The sequence below is a fragment of the Herpailurus yagouaroundi genome, unplaced genomic scaffold (genome assembly GCF_014898765.1).
Source record: "Herpailurus yagouaroundi ecotype Mexico unplaced genomic scaffold, PumYag 184, whole genome shotgun sequence".
In the NCBI taxonomy this organism is placed as follows: domain Eukaryota; kingdom Metazoa; phylum Chordata; class Mammalia; order Carnivora; family Felidae; genus Herpailurus; species Herpailurus yagouaroundi.
The window spans coordinates 7,897,397-7,921,933 of NW_024412415.1; the positions used below are offsets into that span (position 1 = coordinate 7,897,397).

The 24,537-nt window shown below is 40.3% G+C and overlaps 1 protein-coding gene across 5 annotated transcripts in view; it reads right to left on the reverse strand.

The window, feature by feature from the left end:
* The window catches only part of INO80 (INO80 complex ATPase subunit), a 146,218-nt gene that overhangs the window by 23,709 nt on the left and 97,972 nt on the right, over positions 1–24,537 (reverse strand). For all 5 annotated transcript variants that reach the window (XR_005795778.1, XR_005795777.1, XM_040492327.1 and 2 more), the window contains exons 27-29: positions 21,357–21,484; positions 9,800–9,894; positions 2,159–2,231 (exon numbers count right to left, since the gene is read on the reverse strand). Coding sequence is in view for 3 of the 5 variants with exons in the window: in XM_040492327.1 (XP_040348261.1) it covers positions 2,159–2,231; positions 9,800–9,894; positions 21,357–21,484 (296 nt within the window). In the remaining 2 variants the exon portion in view is untranslated. The remainder of the gene's footprint in view (positions 1–2,158; positions 2,232–9,799; positions 9,895–21,356; positions 21,485–24,537) is intronic.

Sequence of the window (24,537 nt, forward strand, 5' to 3'; positions counted from 1 at the left end):
AGAGAAGCTATACCAGTGCATATAAAACAACCCCTGATCATGAAAGGGGTTTTGAAGAACAAACAGAAGTTTACCAGGTGGAAGATGAGGCGCTGAGGAAACAGTTCATGCAGCAGTGTGATACAGTATGGTATGTTTAGGAAACAAGTCAATCATTATTTCTGGAACATAAATTTTGGAAGGTGGAAGTAATGTAGCAATTAGACTGGAAAGGAAGATAAAAGCCACAAAATGAAGGGCCTTGTAAGCCACGTAAAGGAGTTTATCCTTTATCTTGTAGATGATGGAGATTCCCTCAAGAGTTCTAGGCAAAGGGAGTGGCATGACTAATCAAGAAGGGCATAAATAAACCAAGAGAATAAATATGGGGCTAAGGGCTGAGACTGGAGTCCAAAAGATCCACTAGGAGAAAGTGGTGACTCCTGCATTTACATTGAAGTATGACTAACCTAGGGCTGTATGGAATGCTTACAAGGTAGAGCAGAAAACCAAGGAGTAAAGAGAAAGCCAAATTTCTGCTATCTGATATGACACACGTGAGCCACCACCTCAGAGAACCCATAAGAACACACCTACCACCATCGACAGCCTTCCTTTAGGAAAACTGAGGCTGATGATGTGCATATTAGATACAGCATCTACCCTACGAGGCTTTCAGTGGTCCTCTGGTCCTGGAGCCTTGTCCAAACTTGGTAAAATGGCTAAGGTTTACATGCCAAGGATGGTACAGTTGAGTCCTATGGTTGATATTCTACTTAGTGTTGTTACAGAATCTGTTTTTCATTCTTGAGGCCAGGCAGTTTTACGGTATAATAGTTAATAAGGAGAAAGCAGACAGAGCCTAGGAATGGAGACTAGGAAACACCGGCTCTGCTTCTAGTTCTACAACTTAAGAGTCTATTCAAGCCTCTTCCCCCACACACCTCATTTCTCCAGGACTCTCTAGGGTTTGCATCTTCCTTCTATTCCTGGGAATTTTCATGCTCTGTATTTCACAGAGAGGCATCACAGCCACATAAAATGACATTTTTATAGTCATGCCTTCTACAAAACAATTTCCCATTTATGCATTTTTATGTCTCAGGGTTACTGAAAGTGTTTTAAAATATGTTTGGGGGTGCCTGGATGGCTCAGTCAGTTAAGTGTCTGACTCCTGATTTTGGCTTAGGTCACGATCTCATAGTTTGTAAGATCAAGCCCCATGTCAGGCTCTGCGTTGATAGAAGAGAGTCTGCTTGGGATTCTCTCTCCTCTCTCTCTGGCCTTCCCCCATATTTGTAGTCTCTTTCTCTCATTCTCAAAAAATAAATAAGTGAAAATTTTAAAAAATATATGTAGATATATATATATATTTGAATCCTGGGAATAATTCTGAGACTCAAAATGAATGCTCTTTTCCTTTTTATTTATTTATTTACATTTTATCTATTTTTGAGAGAGAGTCAGAGCACAAATTGGGGGAGGAGCAGAGAGAGAGGGAGACACAGAATTTGAAGCAGGCTCCAGGCTCTGAGCTGTCAGCACACAGCCTGACGCAGGGCTCAAACTCAAAACGGTGAGATCATGACCTGAGCCAAAGTCGGATGCTCAACCAACTGAGCTACCCAGGCGCCCCAATGCTTTTTTCCTTTTCAGTCACTGAAGTATTCTTCCAAAGAGACTGGATATGAAAGGATAGATAATTTGATAGAATGTCTTTATTTTTTAAATTACCAATTTCATTGCTTTCCAACCCTCTTTTAAAGTTTGGGATACAAAAGTATGAGTTTTTCCCATGGTGGAATCAATGCATAAGAGTAACAAAACAATCATTTCTGATTTGCTGCTATAGTTTCTAAAACAATTTGGTTGGATTGACAGATTTTTTTTTTTTTTACTCTGTTTATTCACTAATATACTCTAAGTGTTTAGGACAGTATTGGACACATAGTTGGCATTCACTAAATATCTGTTGAATGAATGTATAAGAAATTTAAGAGAATGGACAGAAAAGTCCAGAAGGAAAGCTAAAATGTCCTAGTTCTAGGCAAAATGCAACTGTCTTTTAACATAATGAGGCAAAGAGAAAGTGTGACACAAAGCAAAGAATAACACCAACTGAACAACATATTTATAGTAGACGACCTGCTGTCTGATATATTGTGCTCTCGTTACTTACTGTATCTGCAGCAGTGAGATTGATACCCAGTCCTCCAGCTCGAGTGCTCAGCAGGAACACAAAGATGTCATTCCTGCAGAAAAGGGAAGAAGACAGGTTAAAAGGGAAAACTGAAAAAGAAAAATGGCATGTGACAAAAGACAGGGATTTCTGAATACAGACCAGTATCTAGGGCTAGAAAGGGTTACCTACGCCTGATGCCTGACCCACATTTTTTGACACATTGTATCAAGGTGCTCTAACATAAAAATCAAACTGAGGTTGTCATCTTCCAATCTGCAGATATACTTCTGCTGCCCACTAATAATGATACGCAATATACTTATAAAGATGTAACAAATATAACAGACATACAAGTTATCATGGAAGTAGTCATGTAATAGTCGTGTTTTAAACAAGTCAAACCATTCCTAGTTCATACAGAGGGGACAAATAAATCAACATTCCCTGGTGCTTCCCCAGAGAATCATGACTTCCAGTAATTTGGGAACTAATGATTATAATTCCCAAAGCACTCACTTTCAGATGAATAAAGTCAGTCCCAGAAAAATGACCTGAGGTCAGGACTAAGACCCAGGTCATGCCTTCTCTGTATTAAGCTGAATTTATGATCAATCTATGAAGACAGGCTAGAATTAAAGCACTTTTTAATGAATGGCAACATAGCCCTTACACAGAAATCATCAGATGTAGTTGCCTCAGTTTTTCTTTACATCCTTCATCTTTCTATTTTATTTTTCAAAGTGTTTATTTTTGAGACAGAGAGAGACAGAGCATGAATGGGGGAGGGTCAGAGAGAGAGGGAGGCACAGAATCCGAAGCAGGCTCCAGGCTCTGAGCTGTCAGCACAGAGTCCGACGCAGGGCTCGAACCCACGGACCATGAGATCATGACCTGAGCTGAAGCCGGACACTTAACTGACTGAGCCACCCAGGTGCCCCTCCTTCATCCTTTTAAAGAAACCCAGAATTACAAATAAACCAATAGGTGCCACTGTCACTCACGCAACAAATATTTACTGAATACCTTCTAGGACCAAGGCCTGTGCCAGATCACAGTGAGCAGGCTTGGACTACAAGATTTATCTCTGTAGGCACATACAATTAGGGGCTCAGTTTGAACCCAATTCTTGCATATATTTTAAGATTATCTTGCATTTTCATGTTCCTGCCATACGAAGTTATTTTCTAGAAAATTTCTGAGGGAAAAGGACGGCATTATACTGGTAAGCGAACTTTCCAGTCCTTCAAATCAAGCTGCTAATCCCTTTTCTTCATGACTAAAATGAAGAGTGCAACTAGAAACTCATTTATACCAAGTGTTATTCAAATCGCAGGTCACACCTATTAGTGGTCATGAAATCAGTTTGGTGGATCGGACCGCATTAAAGAAATAAAGGAACAGAACAGATTAAAAATATTGTAATATAGGGGTGCCTGGCTGGCTCAGTCTGAAGAGCAGATGACTCAAATTTCAGATATGGCATAGAGGTACTAAATTCCAACATAAAATGAATTTTTATTCTGTTGGTTCAAAAAAAAAAAAAAAAAAAAGCAAACAGTGATACCAGGATGTTCTCAAGGGCTCTTCTTTCTTGGTAAAGTCATTTAACTGCTGAAGGTCTGTTTCCTGGACTATAAAATGAGGATGCTCTGAATATAGGTGAAGTGACTAAGTGATGACATATCAACAGTAAACATGAGTATCAATGAAGGAACTATTTTGAAATAAGCCTCCTTGTTAATCACTAAGCTGTGCTGGTCCTAGTAGAAATCTGTCCACTATTTGTATTTAGGTAAATACAAGGTTCCTAGAGGCAGGCATAATAATAAAGTATGTCTGCAGGCCTGTTATAAGGCAGGATTCCAAAAGTTCTATACTCTCACTAATGTTCTACTAGTTTATCCTTGAATTATGTTATCAAGTTAATTATTTCATAATTTTATTTATTTAATTTACAAAAGTCCTCTTTAAAATTTTTTTTAATGTTATTTTTTGAGAAACAGAGAGAGAGAGAGAGAGAAAGAGAGAGAGCGAGCAAGTGAGCGTGGGGGAGGGGCAGAGACAGAGGGAGACACAGAATCTGAAGCAGGCTCTAGGCTCCGAGCTGTCAGCACAGAGCCCAAGACGGAGTCTGAACCCACAACCTGCAAGATCATGACCTGAGCTGAAGTCGGATGCTTAACCAACTGAGGCACCTAGGTGCTCCAGAAGTTCTCTTTTATAGTTAACACATATAGGGCAAATCAAAAACTTAAAAGGCACATGCTAGTTTGCAAACATATTTTCTTACAGATATGAGATGATACAAATGGAAGCTTGACACCTTACAGCCCACAGGAAAATAACCATGAAGCTGCAAATAAAAACTGATAGAGCTTTCCAGGGCTGTACTAATCTCTACAGAAAAGTCCTTCCCACCTCTGGCCCTGAGAGGACTGCTCTTCCACATACTTCTCTCTCCTGCTTTGGTGGATACAGAAGCAGGGGTCAGAAGGTTCTCTCCAACACCCTTGTGAGAGCTGATAGAAGCACCCAACAGCTAGAACTCTTTTGGTTATTCCTAAAGAAGTCCAGACCCTGAGCAAGGGGAGCAAGCAGGGGAAGAGGGATGAGACAGGGAGGGAGGTAGAAAGCAATTGGGAACTGTAATATAAGGAAGGGCAGAGGCAAAGGGGTACTTGGGTGGCTTAGTCAGTTAAGCGTCCTGACTTTTGATTTTGGCTCAGGGGGGTCATGATCTCACAGCTCATGAGCTCAAGCACCATGTTGGGCTCTGTGTTGACAGCAAGGAGCCTGCTTGGGATTCTCTCTCTCCTCTCTCTGTCCCTCCCCTGCTTGCTCTCTCTCTCAAAAATAAACAAACATTAAAAAAAAAAAAAGAAAAGAAAAGAAAAAAGAAAAAAGAAAAAAGAAAGGGTAGAGACAGAAAGACGGGTCATTTCCATAGTCTGGACAGCCAGAGAGATAATTCCCCAGATATGGTAATGATTTATAAACAAGGACCATGTATAGAAAAACAGTGAAGGAAATGTAGGTAAAAATAAGTCAGCAGCAAAACTTAGAAATATAATGCTAGAAGACACTTTTTTTTTGGGATATTAACTATATATGGAAAAGACACCTCAAAAAAAGAAAACAGAAGATGCCTTTTAATGATAAGGCAGATGGTAACTTTTTGGCTGTATTCAATATCATTTTATCACACAGTAATGGAAAAATAAGGATTATGGAAACCTTGGGTTGTTAAATTATTGTTCATTCTGGATAACAGTATTGGATCATTTATAAACAAAAACACCTAAATCAAACTGCTGAGAAGTTCTTTTCAACTTAACAAATCTAGTATTGATAATGTGAATTAACGTTTTGGGGACTCTGACTAAACAGAAGAAAACAGAATCCCTGAAGCATCATGATGGTTTGGGTGCCCTCTAGGGGGCTGAAAAAGAATTTCAACTCAGGGTTTGTGTTGTTGGAACATGCCTTTGAGACCAGGCTTTTGGGTGGTCTGTGAAGGACCCTATGAAATCATGTAGCAAAGATATGCTCAGGTCTCACTCTTATTCTCATTTAATGACCCACTGAGGCTGCTCTGCACCAGAATACCCAAACAGTGCTGGGTATGTAGTCTGACTGACTGCAGTGAAGACTTGCTGAATGAAAAAAGAACCAGAATGAAAGACAACACTGGAAGTCTACAACACTCTCACCAAGAAAACTTGATGCTACACTCACTTTTTCTCATATTTTCCAAAGGGTCACCCCAAGTGATCACATAATGGGGGGGTCTATTTGGTAAATGTCATGGGGTAGGAGGAAGGGAAGCAAAGGCCAAGGCACTCCAGAGCAAAGACCTTGTGAATGGCTTCTAGGATCATGCACTGATCACATGTTCTGAATGTTGCCCAGTCAGGACATCCTGGCCAAACAGTCTTTAGTCTCAGTCAGACTCTTTCCTGGAAGGATCCCTCATAAATAAATCTTGTATGAAGGGAATGTAAATGGCTTTTTATAGGAGTTCTTGTTTACTCTGGCTGACCTTTGAGCCACAGGGCTCTCTAGCTGAAACTACTTTTTTTTTTTTTTTCTTTTGATGTCTTTTCATTAATAATAATGAAAATATTTGGCAAGGCAGACTTCTTCATTTTCAAAAACACCTGTCTTTTTCTCTATATTGGGCTACCTCAGCCACTCAAATTTACAAGTTGAGAATTTTTTCCCATTTGAAGGGGTCTGTCTGATAAGCTTCTGATAGCATTGGCACAGTTCGGACTCCATATACAAGAAGCAGGAGATTATATTCTAGCTGCAATCCCAACGCTGTCATCTGTCTAGCTCATAATGTAGGCAGGGAAAGACACATTCGTCTGTTTGTTTCATTTTGCCTAATATTAGACGCAGGTGTTAAAAATGATGGTTACTCAAATGTTGAACCTAAATAAAACTCACTGCTTCCTACTGGCTCACAGTTGTAGGGTCTGGAAATTCAAGGAACGTTCCCCAAAGAAAGTCATGTATTTATTAAGCACATCTAGTAGTTAATGGTGAAAATACCCTTCTTTTAGAGCTAAGGTTTCCAAAACTATCACACGATACTGCGAGTGCTAAAACAACTGTCCACAAGTTCAATAAAAGATTTTAGAAGTAATAAATTAGATACATCTACTGATTTTTTTCACTACAAGGTCACTATAAAATATACGGTGTCTGGGATCCCACGTCCACTGGGTCCGCTAGAAGAGCTGTACCTCTACAACTCAGAAGACCAAATCATTACATGTTAACATACTACAGCTCTGGTCGGACTCTAAATCAGAACTCTGTACAAGGCAATATAACAATCAGCATAGTCTTAAATGTTCATATCCCCTTATGGTCAGTAATTTCCCTTGTTTGAATTTGTATTAAGAAAACTAAAATGATGACAAAGTTTTGTAAACAAAGATACTCACTCAACATTTTAACAACAGAAATACAGTATAAATATCCAGTGTAATGAAATATTAGTCACTGAAATTTATTACAAAGATTTTTTAAATGATACATAAAGATGTTTATGATATAATGTTAAGGGGAACACAATCATATCTATAATATGGTTACCAAACATGTGAATATAACCACATACATATTAAAGACTAGAGGGATATATCTAAGAGTTGAAGCTTTTACGTTGGAGTAGGCAAGAACAAAGTAAAATATGTTTCATTTGATTTCAGAATCAAGAAAAGATGAAGATTAGCTGGCAAAAAATTTTTTCTAGGCCAGGACGATTAACAATATGATGGGGTTGAGAGGCACTACGGTTGACCCTTGAACAATGCAGGGGGTTTAGGGGCACCAACCTCCTGGCACAGTAAAAAATCTGGGTATAACTTTTGACTCCCCCCAAAATTAACTACGAATTGCCTACTGTGGACTGGAAGCTTACCGATAATATAAGCAGTTGATTAATACACATTTTGTATGTTATGTGTATTACACATTGTAATCTTACTTAATAAAGTAAGCTAGAGAAAAGAAAATGTTATTAAGAAAATCATAAGGCAGAGAAAATACATTCACAGTAGTGTTTCATATTTATCAAAAAAATCCATGTATAAGTGGACCTATGGAGTTAAAACCCATGTTATTTGAGAGTCAGCTGTACTATGGATATACATGTCTCAAATAATCAATTTAAAAATCTGCCCATAGCTTCTGCTAGGTAAGAAGCTAGGTTAGGCCAGCCACACACAGTTGCTCCAAGGTAACAAACTCAAATAGGTCCAAAGCAGATCTTCCCCTCCACTGTCGGCCAAACAGCCACTTTAATTCACATGTATAATTTCAATTTAGGAGTTACTGGCTTGAGTACAGACTGTAAACCAAAACAGGGTTTATCTCACCTGTGCTTCATTATAAAGGAGCAAAATTTTCAATCACAGGGCACTCTATGCTGAACTATGAATTTGTTTTATGCTAAGTTGTTTTACATTAAAAAAAAAAATTTTTTTTTTTTTTTTTTAATTTTTATTTTTGGGACAGAGAGAGACAGAGCATGAACGGGCGAGGGGCAGAGAGAGAGGGAGACACAGAATCGGAAACAGGCTCCAGGCTCTGAGCCATCAGCCCAGAGCCTGACGCGGGGCTCGAACTCACGGACCGCGAGATCGTGACCTGGCTGAAGTCGGACGCTCAACTGACTGCGCCACCCAGGCGCCCCCCCTTTTTTTTTTTTTTATTTTTAAAAAATTTCTTTTTTTAATGTTTATTTTATTTTTAAGAGAGAGAGACAGAGCATGAGCAGGGGAGGGGCAGAGAGAGAGGGAGACACAGAAACCAAAGCAGGCTCCAGGCTCTGAGCTGTCAGCACAGAGCCCAATGTAGGGCTCGAACCCACGAACTGTGAGATCATGACGCGAGCCGAAGTCAGACTCCCAACTGACTGAGCCACCCAGACACCCCAAAATTGTTTTACATTTGAAGTAAACCATGCTTTATTTTTTTTTTTTAATTTTTTTTTTTTAACATTTATTTATTTTTGGGACAGAGAGAGACAGAGCATGAACGGGGGAGGGTCAGAGAGAGGGAGACACAGAATCTGAAACAGGCTCTAGGCTCTGAGCTGTCAGCACAGAGCCTGACGCGGGGCTCGAACTCACGGGGCCGCGAGATCATGACCTGAGCTGAAGTCGGCAGCTCAACCAACTGAGCCACCCAGGTGCCCCAGTAAACCATGCTTTAAAAGTGAAATGAAAGAAATTAAGAATAGTAACCTAAATACAAATGGCTATGTGCCTAATTTTTTCCCCAAGAATTCAAAAGTTAAGTATTAATAGACTACAACAATTAAAGCCCAGAAATGCACAACTGTTGTGATTTACAGCAGCACATTAAGATCTACTCTATTCTTTAGTTATCCAGGTCTAGGGAAGAAAATATAAGGGTGGAGTTTAGCAGCCCTATGAGTAGCTAGTGGAGCTTCGCTTTTAGGGAGCAGTAACCAGACTCTGCTTATTACATGAGAACCTGCACTTAGGATAATTATGGCTCTGTAAGCCATCAGCATCCAGCAGGCAGTACTTGAAATTTCATAGGCTCATTATCAGGTGGGAGAAGTACTGTAACTGAGAGCTGCCAGCTGAATAGATTGCACATCACTGCAATTTGTCATACTGCACTGTATTATGTATTACTACAATGCTAGAGGGAAAGCAGGAAAAAGGAAGGTATTTTTCTTTAAATTTACACAAAAGAGGTAAGCAAAACAAAGTAATAATCAACTATAAGTCAATATCCATTGATAGCCATTGTTAACATTTAGAATATAGCCTTGTGGACTTCTTTCTACACATACATTTTCCACATAAAGGAGGATCTTGGTTTACACTCAGAAATCATTTCTTTTATTGACCAAAGAAAAGGGTGCTGATTTGGTAAGAAGGTATATTTTGAATAAAGGAATTATCGAGTATTCATTTTTCTCTCTCCCGCACATATAGATCTGAACCACTATAAACAGATTAAGCTACCTCTTAAAATGGCAGAACACAACTGCTTAACAACCTGAGATATGCTGACATTTCTTTTAAACTCATCATCTTAAGCATTAGAGGTAAATCAAACGCGAATTTCTGTAATTCCCCTTAACATTACCTGTTCTGAAAATCAGCAACCATGTCCCGCCTCTCTGAGATCTTGGAGGAACCATCAAGCCTCATGTAGGTATGCTTCTTGTAAACCATGTATTCCTGCCAATCAGAGTGAAAACATGTAAGTCTGAGGCAAATTACTGTATTCTAATTCCCACAACATCTACCTACCTACCACCTCATCCATACTGGGGGCAAGTCATCATATCCAAAATGAGAGACTAATCTTAAAAGTACAAGAATTTAATTTGTAAATGAATTTATTGCCAATATGTGAAAATTGAGGGTAACATGAAGAGTACAGCCACCCTCAGTTTCAACTTGGAAACTAATCTTGTTCCTGCAGATTTCAGTAGGTTTCATGAAAACAAAACAAAATGAAATTTCCAAACAAAAATGGCCTTTCAGTCAGCAGCCAGATGTTTCTCACAGCTATAGAATATCCAGTTTTCTTTCCATAAGTAACACTCACCCTAGTGCTTTTCTCCCTAACATATCCTTGCTGACCAATATCCTTGAATTTACAGTCTAAGTTTCCTTCTCCCAGCAGAGCATGCATCATTGTTAAGGGAGGCCTAAGCATCAGAGTGAACAGAAGACAAGGTAACCTTCCATGGCAGAGAATGTTCTTAACATCATCTAGAAAAGGAATTACAACTTTTAAGAATAGAGAAGAAACTTCAAGAGATGCAATGGAGAGAACATATTGCCATTCTTAGAAGCTGCAATTCTTCTTACAGATGATGGCCAAATGAGCACTGATTTCCTCTTTCTTCACCCCTAATAATATGGATTACACTTCAGAAAGTCCATCTGTAGAGGAACCATTATCAAAAACTCAACACAGCTGCTTATTTGTAAGAAATACCATGAAACAATGATCAGTTCTAAAGTAACTTTCCCTACTGAAAAAGACTAGTTATTTCTACATTTGGAAGATGTCTGTATTAATTACTTTCCTATGGTTAAATGTTCTTTTATTTCAATATTCTCATAGGTAACTCATATCATACCTGGCTGGGTATTGCAGCACACAAGGTTGCTACAGTTGGGTGCAGTTCATGTAGTGAATGTGGTAGGTCTACTCTTAGAGCAAGTGAATACAAAAAACCTTGGCTTTTTCGTATTGGCTTAGCAGAGGACTCTGGCTATGGTACCTATGAGGTGAGGCTGGTCAACAAAGTAGACAAGCTCACTGAGGCACACATCTTCATTGTGCTTTGCATATATTTTTACTATTTCTTTGTCTCAAGTGATTCTTCAAGGGCTTTGATAATCAAAGAGGGATAGAACACATTCAGTCAAAGAAGAGCTTCAAGTTCATATTTAGTGGTACGGCCCTGTTGGAACTGGATTAATGGCAGAAGAGTAGTGGGTGTTTTAGATAAGGAGGGATTCAGGAAAAAATGAAAAAATGAGAGCACGATGATAGTCTTTAGAGGCTCACTATACCTTGGCAGCTAATACAGTCAGGGGATGCTGCCATCCAGAACAACCAAATAACTAGATTATACACACATATATCCCACAGGTTGGACTTTAACCACAAGGTAGGCTTTCTGCACAGGCAATCTTGCCTTCTGAACCAGAACTTCTAACCTTAGTGAGAGCACTGATGAATGAAATATTCTTATAGATCTTGCTGTTGACATCAGTTATGTATCAAGGTCAACACAACACCAGAGATATTAAAATTTTTTTTTTCAACATTTATTTATTTTTGGGACAGAGAGAGACAGAGCATGAACGGGGGAGGGGCAGAGAGAGAGAGGGAGACACAGAATTGGAAACAGGCTCCACGCTCTGAGCCATCAGCCCAGAGCCTGACGCGGGGCTCGAACTCACGGACCGCGAGATCGTGACCTGGCTGAAGTCAGACGCTTAACCGACTGCGCCACCCAGGCGCCCCAACACCAGAGATATTAATCCTAGACCATATTCAAACCAACACTGACTACAGAGCTTGTTACTGAGGCAAAAAAAGTGAATCTTTTCCATTTACTGCTTTAAGCCTTTGCTCTCCCACCCAGGGGAGCAGTGGGATTTCAGAAGGCTTAGATGAGTTTAGATCTGATTTCAGTAAGCAGCTTCAAAACAAGTAAATGGACATGGAAAAAGCAGTTCAATGAAGAATACAGGAATGTCTACATCCTTATACCACAGAAAAACAGCTAAAAGATAAAGGCGGAGATAAAAAAGCAATTCAGTATTTTCTTCATTCAAAAATTCTGGCTATACCAAAGCCATTTTAGATGTCTAAAATTCTAGGTGGTTTAGAAAAGATCCATAATCTGGAAAGAAATGCCTCATTTCTTCCAAACACTAATTTCAAGACCTGTGCCCACTTCTATTCTTAGTTAGTTTTTCTATGATCTTAACAACATCTAATGATTTAGTATAAAATTGAATTCTATTTTGTTAAATCAAAATACAAATTCTAACAATAAATGGTTTGATAAGTAACTCCAGCACTTTTGAAAATTTATTTAAAAAAAAATCTATCTCCAAGGGCACCACAGTGGCTCAGTTAGTTGAGCAACCGACTCTTGATCTCAGCTCGAGTCTTTATCTCACAGTTGTGAGTTTAAGTGCCACACTGGGCTCTGTGCTGAGCATGAGCCTACTTGAAAAAAAAAATCTACGTCCAAAAAATATATATGCACGCTATATATCTATTTCCAATTAACAATCTCTACATCAAAATGTTTTCTTCTTTTTCTTTTTTAAAAGAGAGAGACAGACAGACAGCATGCGAGCAGGGGAGAGGGGCAGAGGGAGAGTGAGAAAGAGAATCTCAAGCAGGCTCCAAGTAGAGCCTGACATGGGGCTTGATCCCATGACCCTGGGATCATGACCGAAGCCAAAATCAAGAGTCAGATGCTCAATCAACTGAGCCACCTACGTACTCCCATCACAATGTTTTCTAAGATTCATTTTAAACATTCCCAGTCATGCCCCAACTCTTTGTACTTTATGCCCATGTCTGAGGGCCACTGCTGGCTGATTTCCACTTGTTGGATGACTGTTGTGGTTTGTAGGAACTATGTCATGCTTAGCACTCCTGTGCATTAAAGAGGGCTACAGGACAGAAAGACCAACCATTATCCAGTCCTTCCTTATACATGGTACCCTGTATACACCAAGGTTATCTCTCACTCAAGTCCCTTTTGGTATTTAGGAAAGACTTAGAAAATGATCCACCAGAATGATTAGATTTCCTAGAGCCTTGTAAAGCAATTCTTTTTGTTCCACTAAAAGAAGCAAAGACAGAAGGGAAACCAAATATAGACCTTCTTTCTCTTCCAGAGGTCTCATAATTTAGTATCCTCCTTTATAAACAAATACGAACATTAGTACTCTCAAGTGGATTCTTGTGGATCACTAACTACCAACCAAAGTAAATTCTAATACTGCTTAAACTAATAAAATAAAAAATATGGCTTTTAACATTTAGGAAGTCTCGAGAGCTATACAATTCTAGCAGATACTATTTTTTTTTTAATTTTTTTTTCAACGTTTATTTATTTTTGGGACAGAGAGAGACAGAGCATGAACGGGGGAGGGGCAGAGAGAGAGGGAGACACAGAATCAGAAACAGGCTCCAGGCTCTGAGCCATCAGCCCAGAGCCCGACGCGGGGCTCGAACCGACGGACCGCGAGATCGTGACCTGGCTGAAGTCGGACGCTTAACCGACTGCGCCACCCAGGCGCCCCTAGCAGATACTATTTTTAAAAACTATTGAAGAAGCCAAAGGGGTTATGGACAAGATGTACTTTTGGTATTTGAGCAGTGATTCTCAACCAGGATTAAAAATACATGTGTCTGGAACCACCCCAGAAATTCAGACTCTGTAGGTCTGGGCTAGGGCCCGGAGTGGTTTTTTTGTTTGTTTGTTTGTTTGTTTTAAAGCTCCAAAGATGAGTGCAATAGATAACCTATATCTGCAGCTGAGAACCACCACTACAAAAAGAAGGCAGAACATGGTCCCTTAGAATCTTGCTATTGCAGCATGGTCCTCAGAGAAGCAGCACTTGGAAACACCAGCAGTTTGTTAAAAATGCAGAATTGAGGGGAGTGCCTGGGTGGCTCAGTCAGTTAAGTGTCCACTCTTCTGATCAGGTCATGATCTTGCAGTTTGTGGGATCAAGTCCTGTGTCTGGCTCTGTGCAAAGAATGCACAGCCTGCTTGGGATTCTCTCTTTCTTATCTCTCTGTACCTCGCCCCCCCCATAAATACATAAACATTAAAAAACAAACAAAAAATGCAGAATTGAGGGGGGCGCCTGGGTGGTTCAGTCAGTTAAGCACCCAACCTCTTAATTTCAGCTCAGGTCATGATCTCATGGTTTGTGAGTTTGAGTCCTGCATCCAGTTCTGTGCTGACTGCGCAGAGCCTGGTTAGGATTCTCTCTCCCTCCGTCTCCCCCACCTCTCTCAAAAATAAATAAACTTTTAAAAAAGTGCATAATTGAGAGATCCATCCTATAACTAATGAATCAGAATTTCTATTTTAACATGTATTACCTGGGGAGCCTGGGTGACTCAGGTGGTTAAGCGTCCGCCCTTGGCCTAAGCCATGATCTTGTGGTTTGGGAGTTTGAGTCCCACATTAGGCTCTGTGCTGACAGCTCAGAGCCTGGAGCCTGCTTTGGATTCTGTGTCTCCCTCTCTCTGCCCTTCCCCTGCTCACACTCTCTGTCTCTCTCTCTCAAAAATAAACATTAAAAAAAATTTTTAAATATGTTATTTGTAATTACATTTAAGTTTGAGAAACACTGTTGTGGATCATATCCTATACTATCTTAAAAACCCAGGAACTGTTTTTTCCAAGCAAAATCTTGTATGAAAACCTCCTAATATAAAATAGATAAAATGCATTATTATTCTGGTTGATGAAGAAGGGGGAGTCTAGGGCCCACCTGCTTCATCTCTACCTAGGAATTCTGTCCTCTACCCGACCCCACCAATTTGAAAACCACTCTTAGAATACACATCGAGAAGACAGGTCAGTTCTGGATCATATCTATAAAGCCACATTTAAAACAGTGGCTACAGGGGCACCTGGGTGGCTCAGTTGGTTGAGCGTCCAACTTCGGCTCAGGTCATGATCTCATGGTCCATGAGTTTGAGCCCCGCGTCGGGCTCTGTGCTGACAGCTTAGAGCCTGGAGCCTGCTTCAGATTCGGATCTCCCTTTCTCTCTGCCCCTCCCCCCCTCATGCTCTGTCTCTCTCTGTCAAAAATAAATAAACATTAAAAAAAATTTTTTTAAATAAGAAAATAAAACAGTAGCTGCGGAGGTATCGGCATAAATCCAAATAGCTTCAGCAAGTACCTCTCCTTTAAAGTATACTAAATAAAAGCAAACTTTCACACACCCAAAGATGTATCACAAAGGGACTAGGTTCATCCTGAAGCAGTAGTGGTAATGATGATGGCTAGCACTTAACGAACGTTTACTAAGTGACAATCACTATGCTATACATTTTACCTGGTTTTGCGTATCTAATCCTCACTACAGTAGCCTTTAAGGTAGGTGTTATTATCGTCCCTCCCATTTTACAGATGTTAAGTCTCTAAAGTTACACAGGCAGTGGGTAATGGAACTCAAGTTAATTGGTGCCAGAGCCTCTGGCTTAACCCCTGTACTGCTTGTCACATGGAACAGTAGGGGGGAAAAAAGTAGTGGTGGTGTGTGAGGGAGAAGCCATGTAAGGTTCTTTTTTTTTTTTTTTTTAAGTTTTTATTTTTTTTGAGGGAGAGCCTCTCAGCAGAGAGCCTGATGCAGGGCTTAATCCCAGGAAACGTGTGATCATGACCTGAGCTGAAACAAAAAGTCGGATGCTTAACCGAGCCACCCAGGTGCCTCTATATGGTTCTCAAACATGTTGTCCATAACCTCCATCCATTATCATCATAAAGAAAGGATAACTGGGCATTTGAAAAACTAAAGGCAAATGTTTATATATCCCTAACATGAATCTTCCATTCTGAGTCTTTTCTATTTCAAAGTTGCCTCTGCTGTTCATTTAAACCCAATTTCACTTTCCCAAAACAATTTGGGGGAAAGACTTGGTATGATTCACAAACCTGCAGACCTGGCCTAACTTTATTTTTCTGAACACGCCCCTTTCCATCTTTGGGGCCTAGCACCAGCAAAAAGTAAGGCTCATCTCAATGTCTATTACAACCGCTCTACTGTCCAAGCAAATTGCAAAATGAGTGAAATATGGCAGCCATCCTTCCCTTAGCTAATACAAAGAGTCTTTTGGAGCAAGACTAATCACAAGGGACACATAGGCCCACCATAATCTGCTTTCATAATACTTGTGTTAGTCCCTTTTCTTCTATACCATATGATCCAATCACACTGAGCTAGTCCCCACAAATGTCTTGTGCCTTCCCATCTCTGTGCCTTTGTACACCTGGCTTCCTTAGTCTGGAATGTCCTTCTCCCTGATGGTTGAAATTCTATTTAAGTTCAGTTCGGATGTCACTATCTATGTGAACCCTTCTTCAAGTGACCCAGTTAGAAATAAATGTATCCCTTTTGCTATCTTCAGCTCTGCTTATGCTTCATTTTGGCCACTGGTATCAGGGTACACTTGATAGTTGTGTGTGTGTGTTGTATGTGGTATATATCCTCCACTAGATACACTCCTCGAAATCAAAGATCACATTTAACTTACATTCACATCTGCCTAGCACGATGCCTTGCTCATAGTCAGCACGGAAAAGAAATGAATGAATGAAGCAGAATAAACATAGTGTGGTTGTAAGCTGACACATTTCCTTCCATCATTCCTAAAACGTAATCAGAATGCTTGATCCCAATTTGCTTTTCATTCCATGGAGCAGCTTTAGAATACCCAGCTTCCCAGTATGTTTAGAATCACAGCTCCCAAAGGTAATTTGGGACTTCTAAGAGAAGCCAGCTCATAAATGACAGAACATCTATCAAGGATGAATCCTCCTCTAGGAGGTACTTGCTGACTGGGAAAGTTACACAACCTAGTATCTCAAATGTCATCATTAGCTATAGATTATCTGGATTTAATACTGTATTGCACTATTTTAATGTATTGGTGCAGTTCAAGATTTGTCTGGGTTACAATACTTAACAATCACACCACATACAGCACCAGCTGGCTGACCCGTTCCAAATACTTTTGTATTGCATAGAAAATACTGAAGCTTATTTCCTTAAAGTACAGACTCAGTTGCTTGATGTAACAGGAATGAACCTCAAAATGAGACAACCCAAAGATGATGTAAGTCATCTGTAGTGAGTTAAAAGCTTTTGGCAACTATCAGAATATGGTGGTGGGGGTCGGGGAGTTTCCAAACTAGGGTAAAAATGGTGGTGGCAGGAAAAGTTTTGTTTGACATACAGGTAGATGCCATCATCCTAACTGCAAAGGGGCCATGTCTGTTTCCCCCCAGTACCCTCACCAGCAAAGACCTTACAGGTGATTCAGTAAATATAAAATAAATCCATAGCACAATATTTAGTGATCTAAAATACTCTCCCCTATCCAAAGCTTTGACTTTTGCCTGTGGCACACTAAAAACTTCTGGCCCCGGAAATTTAGCAGCCTGCTTTTTTATCCCCTATCCAGAAATGGTATTTGGATACCATGGGAAAGAATAAAACATTTGTGAATATAGAATTCTCCTTGGAATAAGATCTGATATATTCACAAGAAACTTAAAGTCAGATTTTTGAGCAAGAGAAAGAGTCTATCAGTCACTTCAAAAAATACTGAGCAAATACTAAGTGCCCAGAACTAGTATTTCTCACAAAATACAAATCTGGTCATACAGAAGTATGTGGATTTTTACTGTCTTTTGGTTCTTCTGAGTCCTAGAAACAGTAAAAAAGATAGCCAAGGCTAAGGCACAGAACAAAAAGCCCAAAGAGGCTGTTGGATGAAAGAGATGCTGATGTGCTCTACAGTTACAAAACAGAGCTTCAATGCCCCCAATGTGAGTTTCCATGTCTTGCTCTACTGAAAGCTTTTCTTTCCCTCTTATATACAAGGTGTAACATGCTATGGTAAAAAGAAAATGCTGGGGGGGGGGGGGGAGTTAATCTAAAACTAACCAAACAAAACCTACAACACATTGAGAATGAAGAAGGAAGGCAAAGGTCAAGGTACTTTTTTTTTTTTTTTAAAGAAAAGGTCAAGTGTACTCAAGGGGAAAAAGCATTTATGAAGATCGGAAGGGCCTTTCTATAATATGATTCTCAGCGTTCATGTGCCAGGTCACGTTTTTTAAAACTTTTTTTTTTTAATGTTTACTTATTTTTGAGACAGAGAGAGACAGAGCATGAACGGGGGAGGGTCAGAGAGAGAGGGAGACACAGAATCTGAAGCAGGCTCCAGGCTCTGAGCTGTCAGCACAGAGCCTGACGCGGGGCTCGAACTCACGGACTGTGAGATCATGACCTGAGCCGAAGTCAGACGCTTAACCGACTGAGCCACCCAGGCGCCCCTGCCAGGTCACGTTTTAAAGCTGATACATGGCTATGGGGCACCTGGATGACTCGGTTAAGTTTAAGCAACCGACTTCAGCTCAGGTAATGATCTCATGGTTCATGCGTTCGAGCCTGCATTGGGCTCTGCAGTGACGGTGCGGAGCCCACTTGAGATTCTCTCTCTTTATCCCTCCTCCACTTGCATTCTCTCAAAATAAATAAATAAACTTAAAAAAAAAAGCCGATACGTGGTTCTAACTAATGTTTACAGTGAAAGCCTTTTGTTTTTTTTAAACGTTTATTTATTTTTGAGAGACAGACAGAACATGAGTGGAGAAGAGAGGGAGACACAGAATCTGAAGCTGGTTTTAGGCTGTGAGCTATCAGCACAGAGCCCGACATGGGGCTGGAACCCACAATCCATGAGACCATGACCTGAGCTGAAGCTGGACATTTACCCAGCTGAACCACACAGGCGCCCCTACAGTGGAAACTTCTATTATGACAATGACTTAAAAACCCATGATACTCTTTGAAAAGGTAAAGAAATATAGACCTAATCCTGCATTGTCCCAAGATCCACAATAGAATCATATATATTTTTCACAATAGGATTATATTTCAATAAATGGTTAGACATATATAAAACATCGTGGACATTTTAGTTCTACGCCCACAAAATAGATTTAGAAGATTAACCTCCTGAAATACAGAATGTGGTTCACTGGAGTAAAATAATATAAAAACAAACAGAAAAAAGGATAATATAGTATTAAGGAAGTCAGATAAGAGTTTCATTTTAGTTTTTCAGTAAAACATGTAAACAGTCGCAACATTTTCTGGCTTCATCATCCTAGAGGCATGTTACCCATACAGCTAAGGAATGTTAGCAGTTATGAAGTTCAGGCTTTGAACTTGGTTTTCCCTAATTCAGAATTCCCCAAACAGAGATGCAACTACATTTAGAAGAGGTTCTCAAGCTGCCATGTTTGCAAAACCTACCCACAATACCCACATCCCCCCAACCACTCCCAAAGCCCTGCTGCATTACAGAGAGATAGGAAGTGACTCTATTGGGTGGTTTATAGCACTCATCCTTAACAAAACTCACTATCATACTCTGAATCACTTATTTTAGTAATATTTATGAATACCTATAAGTGTATAATATACAGAATGAGGAACTACAATATAGGACTGTACCACATTTAAATCATCTTCATCTACTAGAGCTAGCTTATTTTTTGGTAGCTTACCCCACTTACCCTTGGCACTTTCCTAAAAGCAACTTTTAGGACTCTATAACATACTGGCATAACCTTGGGGAAAAAAGATCATCATTTTCCCTAAAAAATCTTTAGCATATTACTTTTTCTATAATTCACGGCAGTACAGTATCACCACACCTCATCTATGTTTCCCTGACTCTTCAGGAGAAGGCAAGTGCACTTTATCTAAAAGAGCCCCAAAAAACTAAAGTTACTCATCTTATTTTGGCTATTGGCATCATTTTGAACAGAACATTAAAGATATAGGTAGTCCTTTTATTTTGGATTACTGCTGTTAGGACCCTTAACATAAGTTAAGATCTGCATCAAACAACTGCTTAATTACTTCTGTTATACTGACTTACACCCACCAACATTTTTCCATCATATAGAAATAGGTGACCTATTCCATAGGACAAACCAGAAAGTTCAACCGGTTGACAGCAATGAAGGGGATGAACACTGTATTAAATGCCAGACTTAGTGATTCAAGTTACCTCGAATATCATTTGTTAGGTCTCTTGTTAAAAGATGTTGCCAGATTATTAAAAAGACCACAAAAATAGTACGACAAAATTCAGCAAGCCAGGTCTGGCTTCCAAAGAACCTAAAACTTCTTCCCTATGCTACCTTTCATTCCATCTGTGCTGATATGTTCCCTAGTCCCTTATTCCTAGATAGGGATTATCATGGTCCAATACTCCCTGGGGTAGCAGGGTTAGAATATGCAGCCTTAGCAATGTAAAGCCCATGGAAAAACATGAGAAAATTTATACACTACTTACATCCAGGTGCTTTAGCCTCCTGGCCAGTGGCTATCCAACTTTCTGGCTCTAAACACTAATCCTGGTAGTTTGTGATTATTTGTCCTCACTTTCACTCTCCTGTTTGATCTCCATGACTTCCTCTCTCTTAAGTAATTAGTCTCCACTGAGACAAAAAGCAGAGAGAGAATGTCAACCTGGAAGCCTAAAGAAACAGAAGCCGCCATATACTGTAAGACAAGCTGTATCTTTCACCATAACCCTACAGTTGTCAACTTTGGTTGCATATCAGAATCACCTCATAAGCTTTGAAATATCCTGATGCCTAGGCCTCATTCCAAACTTATTAAATAAGAATCTCTGAGGATGGGACAAGGCATCACTATTTGTTAAAGCTCCTCCAAGAGAATGAAGTATGTATCCAAGTTGAGACCACTACATTAACTCAGATTGAATTGCTGTTCTCTGGCTTTTTACTTAGAAAACTAATCCTAAATCTTGTTTTCCATATAGAATTTCAGAGGACTTTTTTTTTTTTTAATGTTTATTCATTTTTCAGAAAGAAAGAGAGAGACAGAGCGCGCACACCATCAAGGAAGGAGCAGAAAGAGAGAGGGAGACACGGAATCTAAAGCAGGCTCCAGGCTCCAAGCTGTCAGCACAGAGCCCAATGCGGGGCTCAAACTCGGAAAAGGCAAGATCATGACCTGAGCTGAAGTCAGAGGCTTAACTGACTGAGCCACCCAGGCTCCCCATCAGAGGACTTTTTAAGTAATTCCTAGGCTCTGATCTACTTTAACATTAGGAAATTTGTTCCCCAATAAAGGAAGGAGTAGGGGGTGTTCTATTTCACTTGTGTAGGGAAGGAGGTAAAAGTCCTTTGTATATTCTCACATCTGCCAGGAGCTGCTTCTTCTCCCTTTATAGACACTAAAATCACAAAGACAAATTCTAGGTTCCTATTAGGCAGGACTGACATGAGTCATAGATATGTGATTCCTGCAAGTGAAATGTCAAGGTGTCCTAGGTCCCCAAGGTTCCTTCTCCTACCTCCAGCAGGTCTATCATCCTGGTCATCTGGGAGTAGATAAGGACCCTATGTCCTTGAGACTTGAGCCGAGTCAGGAGGACATCAAGGGCATACAGCTTTCCACTGTCAGTGATGAGGCTCTCCTTGCCTGGGGAGAAGAAAAGGGAGGGAGGAGGGGGGAAACTGTATTTAATTGAGGCAGCAAAATCACTCACTGCAAAGCTGTATGCAGCCAAACTTACAACCAGGATGCTTATCACCATGAGAGCAGAAAAGTACTCTAGAGAAGAATCCAAAGCACTGTTACATCATGATCCAGTAGTGCTCTGGGAAGCAGTATCCTGAAAGAGGGAGGTGTAGGTTCCCTTGCAATTGACAGACATCTGCTCCTAAGGCATTCAAAAGCTTCCCTGCTCCATGTCCTTATTCAGGGGATAGCGGGTACACATGGACATCCAAGAGGCCCACGTCATACATGCTGTAAGTGACCTGTTTCTCCTTGTTCATCCTATCTCTAGATGTCTGTTTCTGCTAGTTCTACAGCTATATGGTTTACACCCCCTAAAAGCATGAGAATGTACAGAAACAAGGGCTACTCTTGCCTATCCCCAGAGACACTTAAATATTGAGAAATGCAAATAAACATATCCACTTCTGTCCCTTTGTTTAAATCCAAACTCCTTCTCCTTGATGATTTCAAATAGGTTGGTTGGTAAATGTCATTATCCTAAACTGTAATTTAATAAAGACTGGGTTTCTGTGAAATAGAAACTGCTTTTATTCACTAACTTGCGCTTTCTCTCTCCTCTTCCCATTAAAAAAAAAGAAAAAAAAGAGTATTTTAGCCAGAGATCTTTACAGAACACTTAACTCCCAAATATTCATCTTATCCATTCAGTATCATTCAACTCCCATCACATTTCAGGAAGTAGAATTTCCTGTTTGCAGACTGGTCCATAAACATGCCCGAACAATCACTGCTAGTAAGAGGGGAAGAAATGAGGCTTAAGAGGCTGGGAGAGTTAAGAGTACATGTGGAAGTGGCTCTGGGATGCAACAAGAGAGAGACCAAGGATAGACATATTACATAGACAACTAAGCAACAGAAGTAAAAAAGGAAACTATTAAAAAAACATGCTGTCTACCCCTAGTTTCTGGGTTTGAATCCATGGTTTTTTCCTCTCAGAACTGCAGAGGCTGACTGTTGAGAGCAATCCAAGAGTTCTGAATGGAGATTTCTCTGTTCTCGCCACTATTTGCCAAGTGCACAATTATTGTATAAACCGAACAAGAGCGGATGTGCTGACAGCACCATAACAAATCATCAGCCACTCTGTTTTTGCTACAAAGCCACAGGCCCTGGATGTTTACTCCTCAGCACTGCAGCTTGCCTTTTCCCACCTTCGGAATGCTGCCAGGCCACATCTCTCCCTCCACCGCCCCCGCCCCCCCCCCCCCCCCAAGCTATGGCACACACCTTTGTTCAGCCTCTTTGTTTGGTCCTGTTTAGATTATTGAAATGCTCTTCTTTTTGTTGGTCTCCTTACCAACACAATCAAATGACTGCAGCTGGGACAGAGCCGAATGCTAAGCCCTCTCCCTGGCACCAGACAAGGAGGCCTGTACAAATTCCAAATCTGACCAAGCGGCAACGCTTTCCTAACAACCTCAAGGTTTTCTTGTCACGATTACCTTACCTTTCTCATTTAATTGGATTTCGTGGGATCCCTCAATTTTGATAGCTCCTAAACATTCCCCACAGAGCTACCAATCAGCTTTTGACAATAGTTTCTTTCTTTTTTTTTCTTTTTTCATTAAAAGCACAGGAAGGTGAAAAAACAAAGTCCATATATTTTTCAGTCATTGAGTAGAGTGGGCAAGCTAAGCTCATCAGATTTCTGCAGCCTGCTTATCTTCTCTCTCCATTCACATCCACTCCCAACCAAAATATTTAAGCATATATAAATCTCTTGTGACTGCATACTGAGAAGCTTCATCTCAAAATCATGATTCAATGGTTCTCACACATTCCTGCTTCCTACATCTACTTTACTTTGCTAACTAGAGCAAACTGATGCTAAGATTAGGAAGGCTCAGAGATGAAGATGTATACAGACTCTGAAGGACAGAACTCTGATGCACCCAAAAGAATTAAGAGTGGCACCTGTTGTTAGCTATTACTGTGTACGTGGGGACTGAAAATAGATGGGCTGGATTTCTTTGGACCACTCTGAAAGAAAAGGCCTAAGAAGAAAGACACTGCAGCAATAGTCCTAAAATACTTAAGCAATGAACAATATTTCTCCTTCTCTGTTAAGCATCCTAGACAGAGAAGTCAGCCCCCAGTACTTGTCCTTAGAAGATAAGCAGAAAAAATGGGTTTCTTTCCGTGCAAACATTGGTACCTTCTGGGCCTGGCATCCACTACCCAATTTTTTAGAAGCTACCAAAGCTGCACTAGACAACAGCACCACCTGTTACTAAGTAGGGCACAGAGCCAAGAAGAGCACGATTCCCTAGAAATTAGGCTACTGTGCCAAGGCAAACCTCTCTTAAAACAGGATCTCAAAACATGTTGAACAGACCTATCCTACCTTCCTGCAGTATTTTCTACAATCTTGCAGTACAGTCTTATAGTATTCACTTAGACACAAGTTCTTACTGACCACAGCTGTGTAAGAGCCTACTTAGAAAATGAATATATCCCATGGCAGTAAAATTAGGGTAACAGATGAAATAATATCTCCTTTTTCCAAGAGAGAATTTTTAAAGGACTGTGCATCTTTCTCCAGGTGAAACAGGGAGATGCATTCAAGGTGTGAAAGAAATCCAGGAGATTTTGGTCTCTCGGGGACTATAATGGAACCAACCCTTCCTAAGGAAACAGAAAATGTAAAAGTATAGAGAAAAAAGAGATAAAATACAGGTTTTAGTGACCCTGCACCCCCACCCCTCACTGCCCTGCCCCAGCCAGTCTACAGAGCACAATGGGGTCAGTGAGGAGCTGGTTGGTTCTCACAGTAAACAGCCAGTGAGGCTGGCGCTTTTTATCGATGCGAAAAGAACTCAGACACTTCCTGCAATTTAAACAAGGTCCATTTTTCTTTCAAAGAACAGGAAAAGCCACAAGAGATTCCCACAGCGCCAGCAATAAGCCTTCTACTCCTGTACTGGGAACTTAGGAGCCACAGTGAAGGAAGG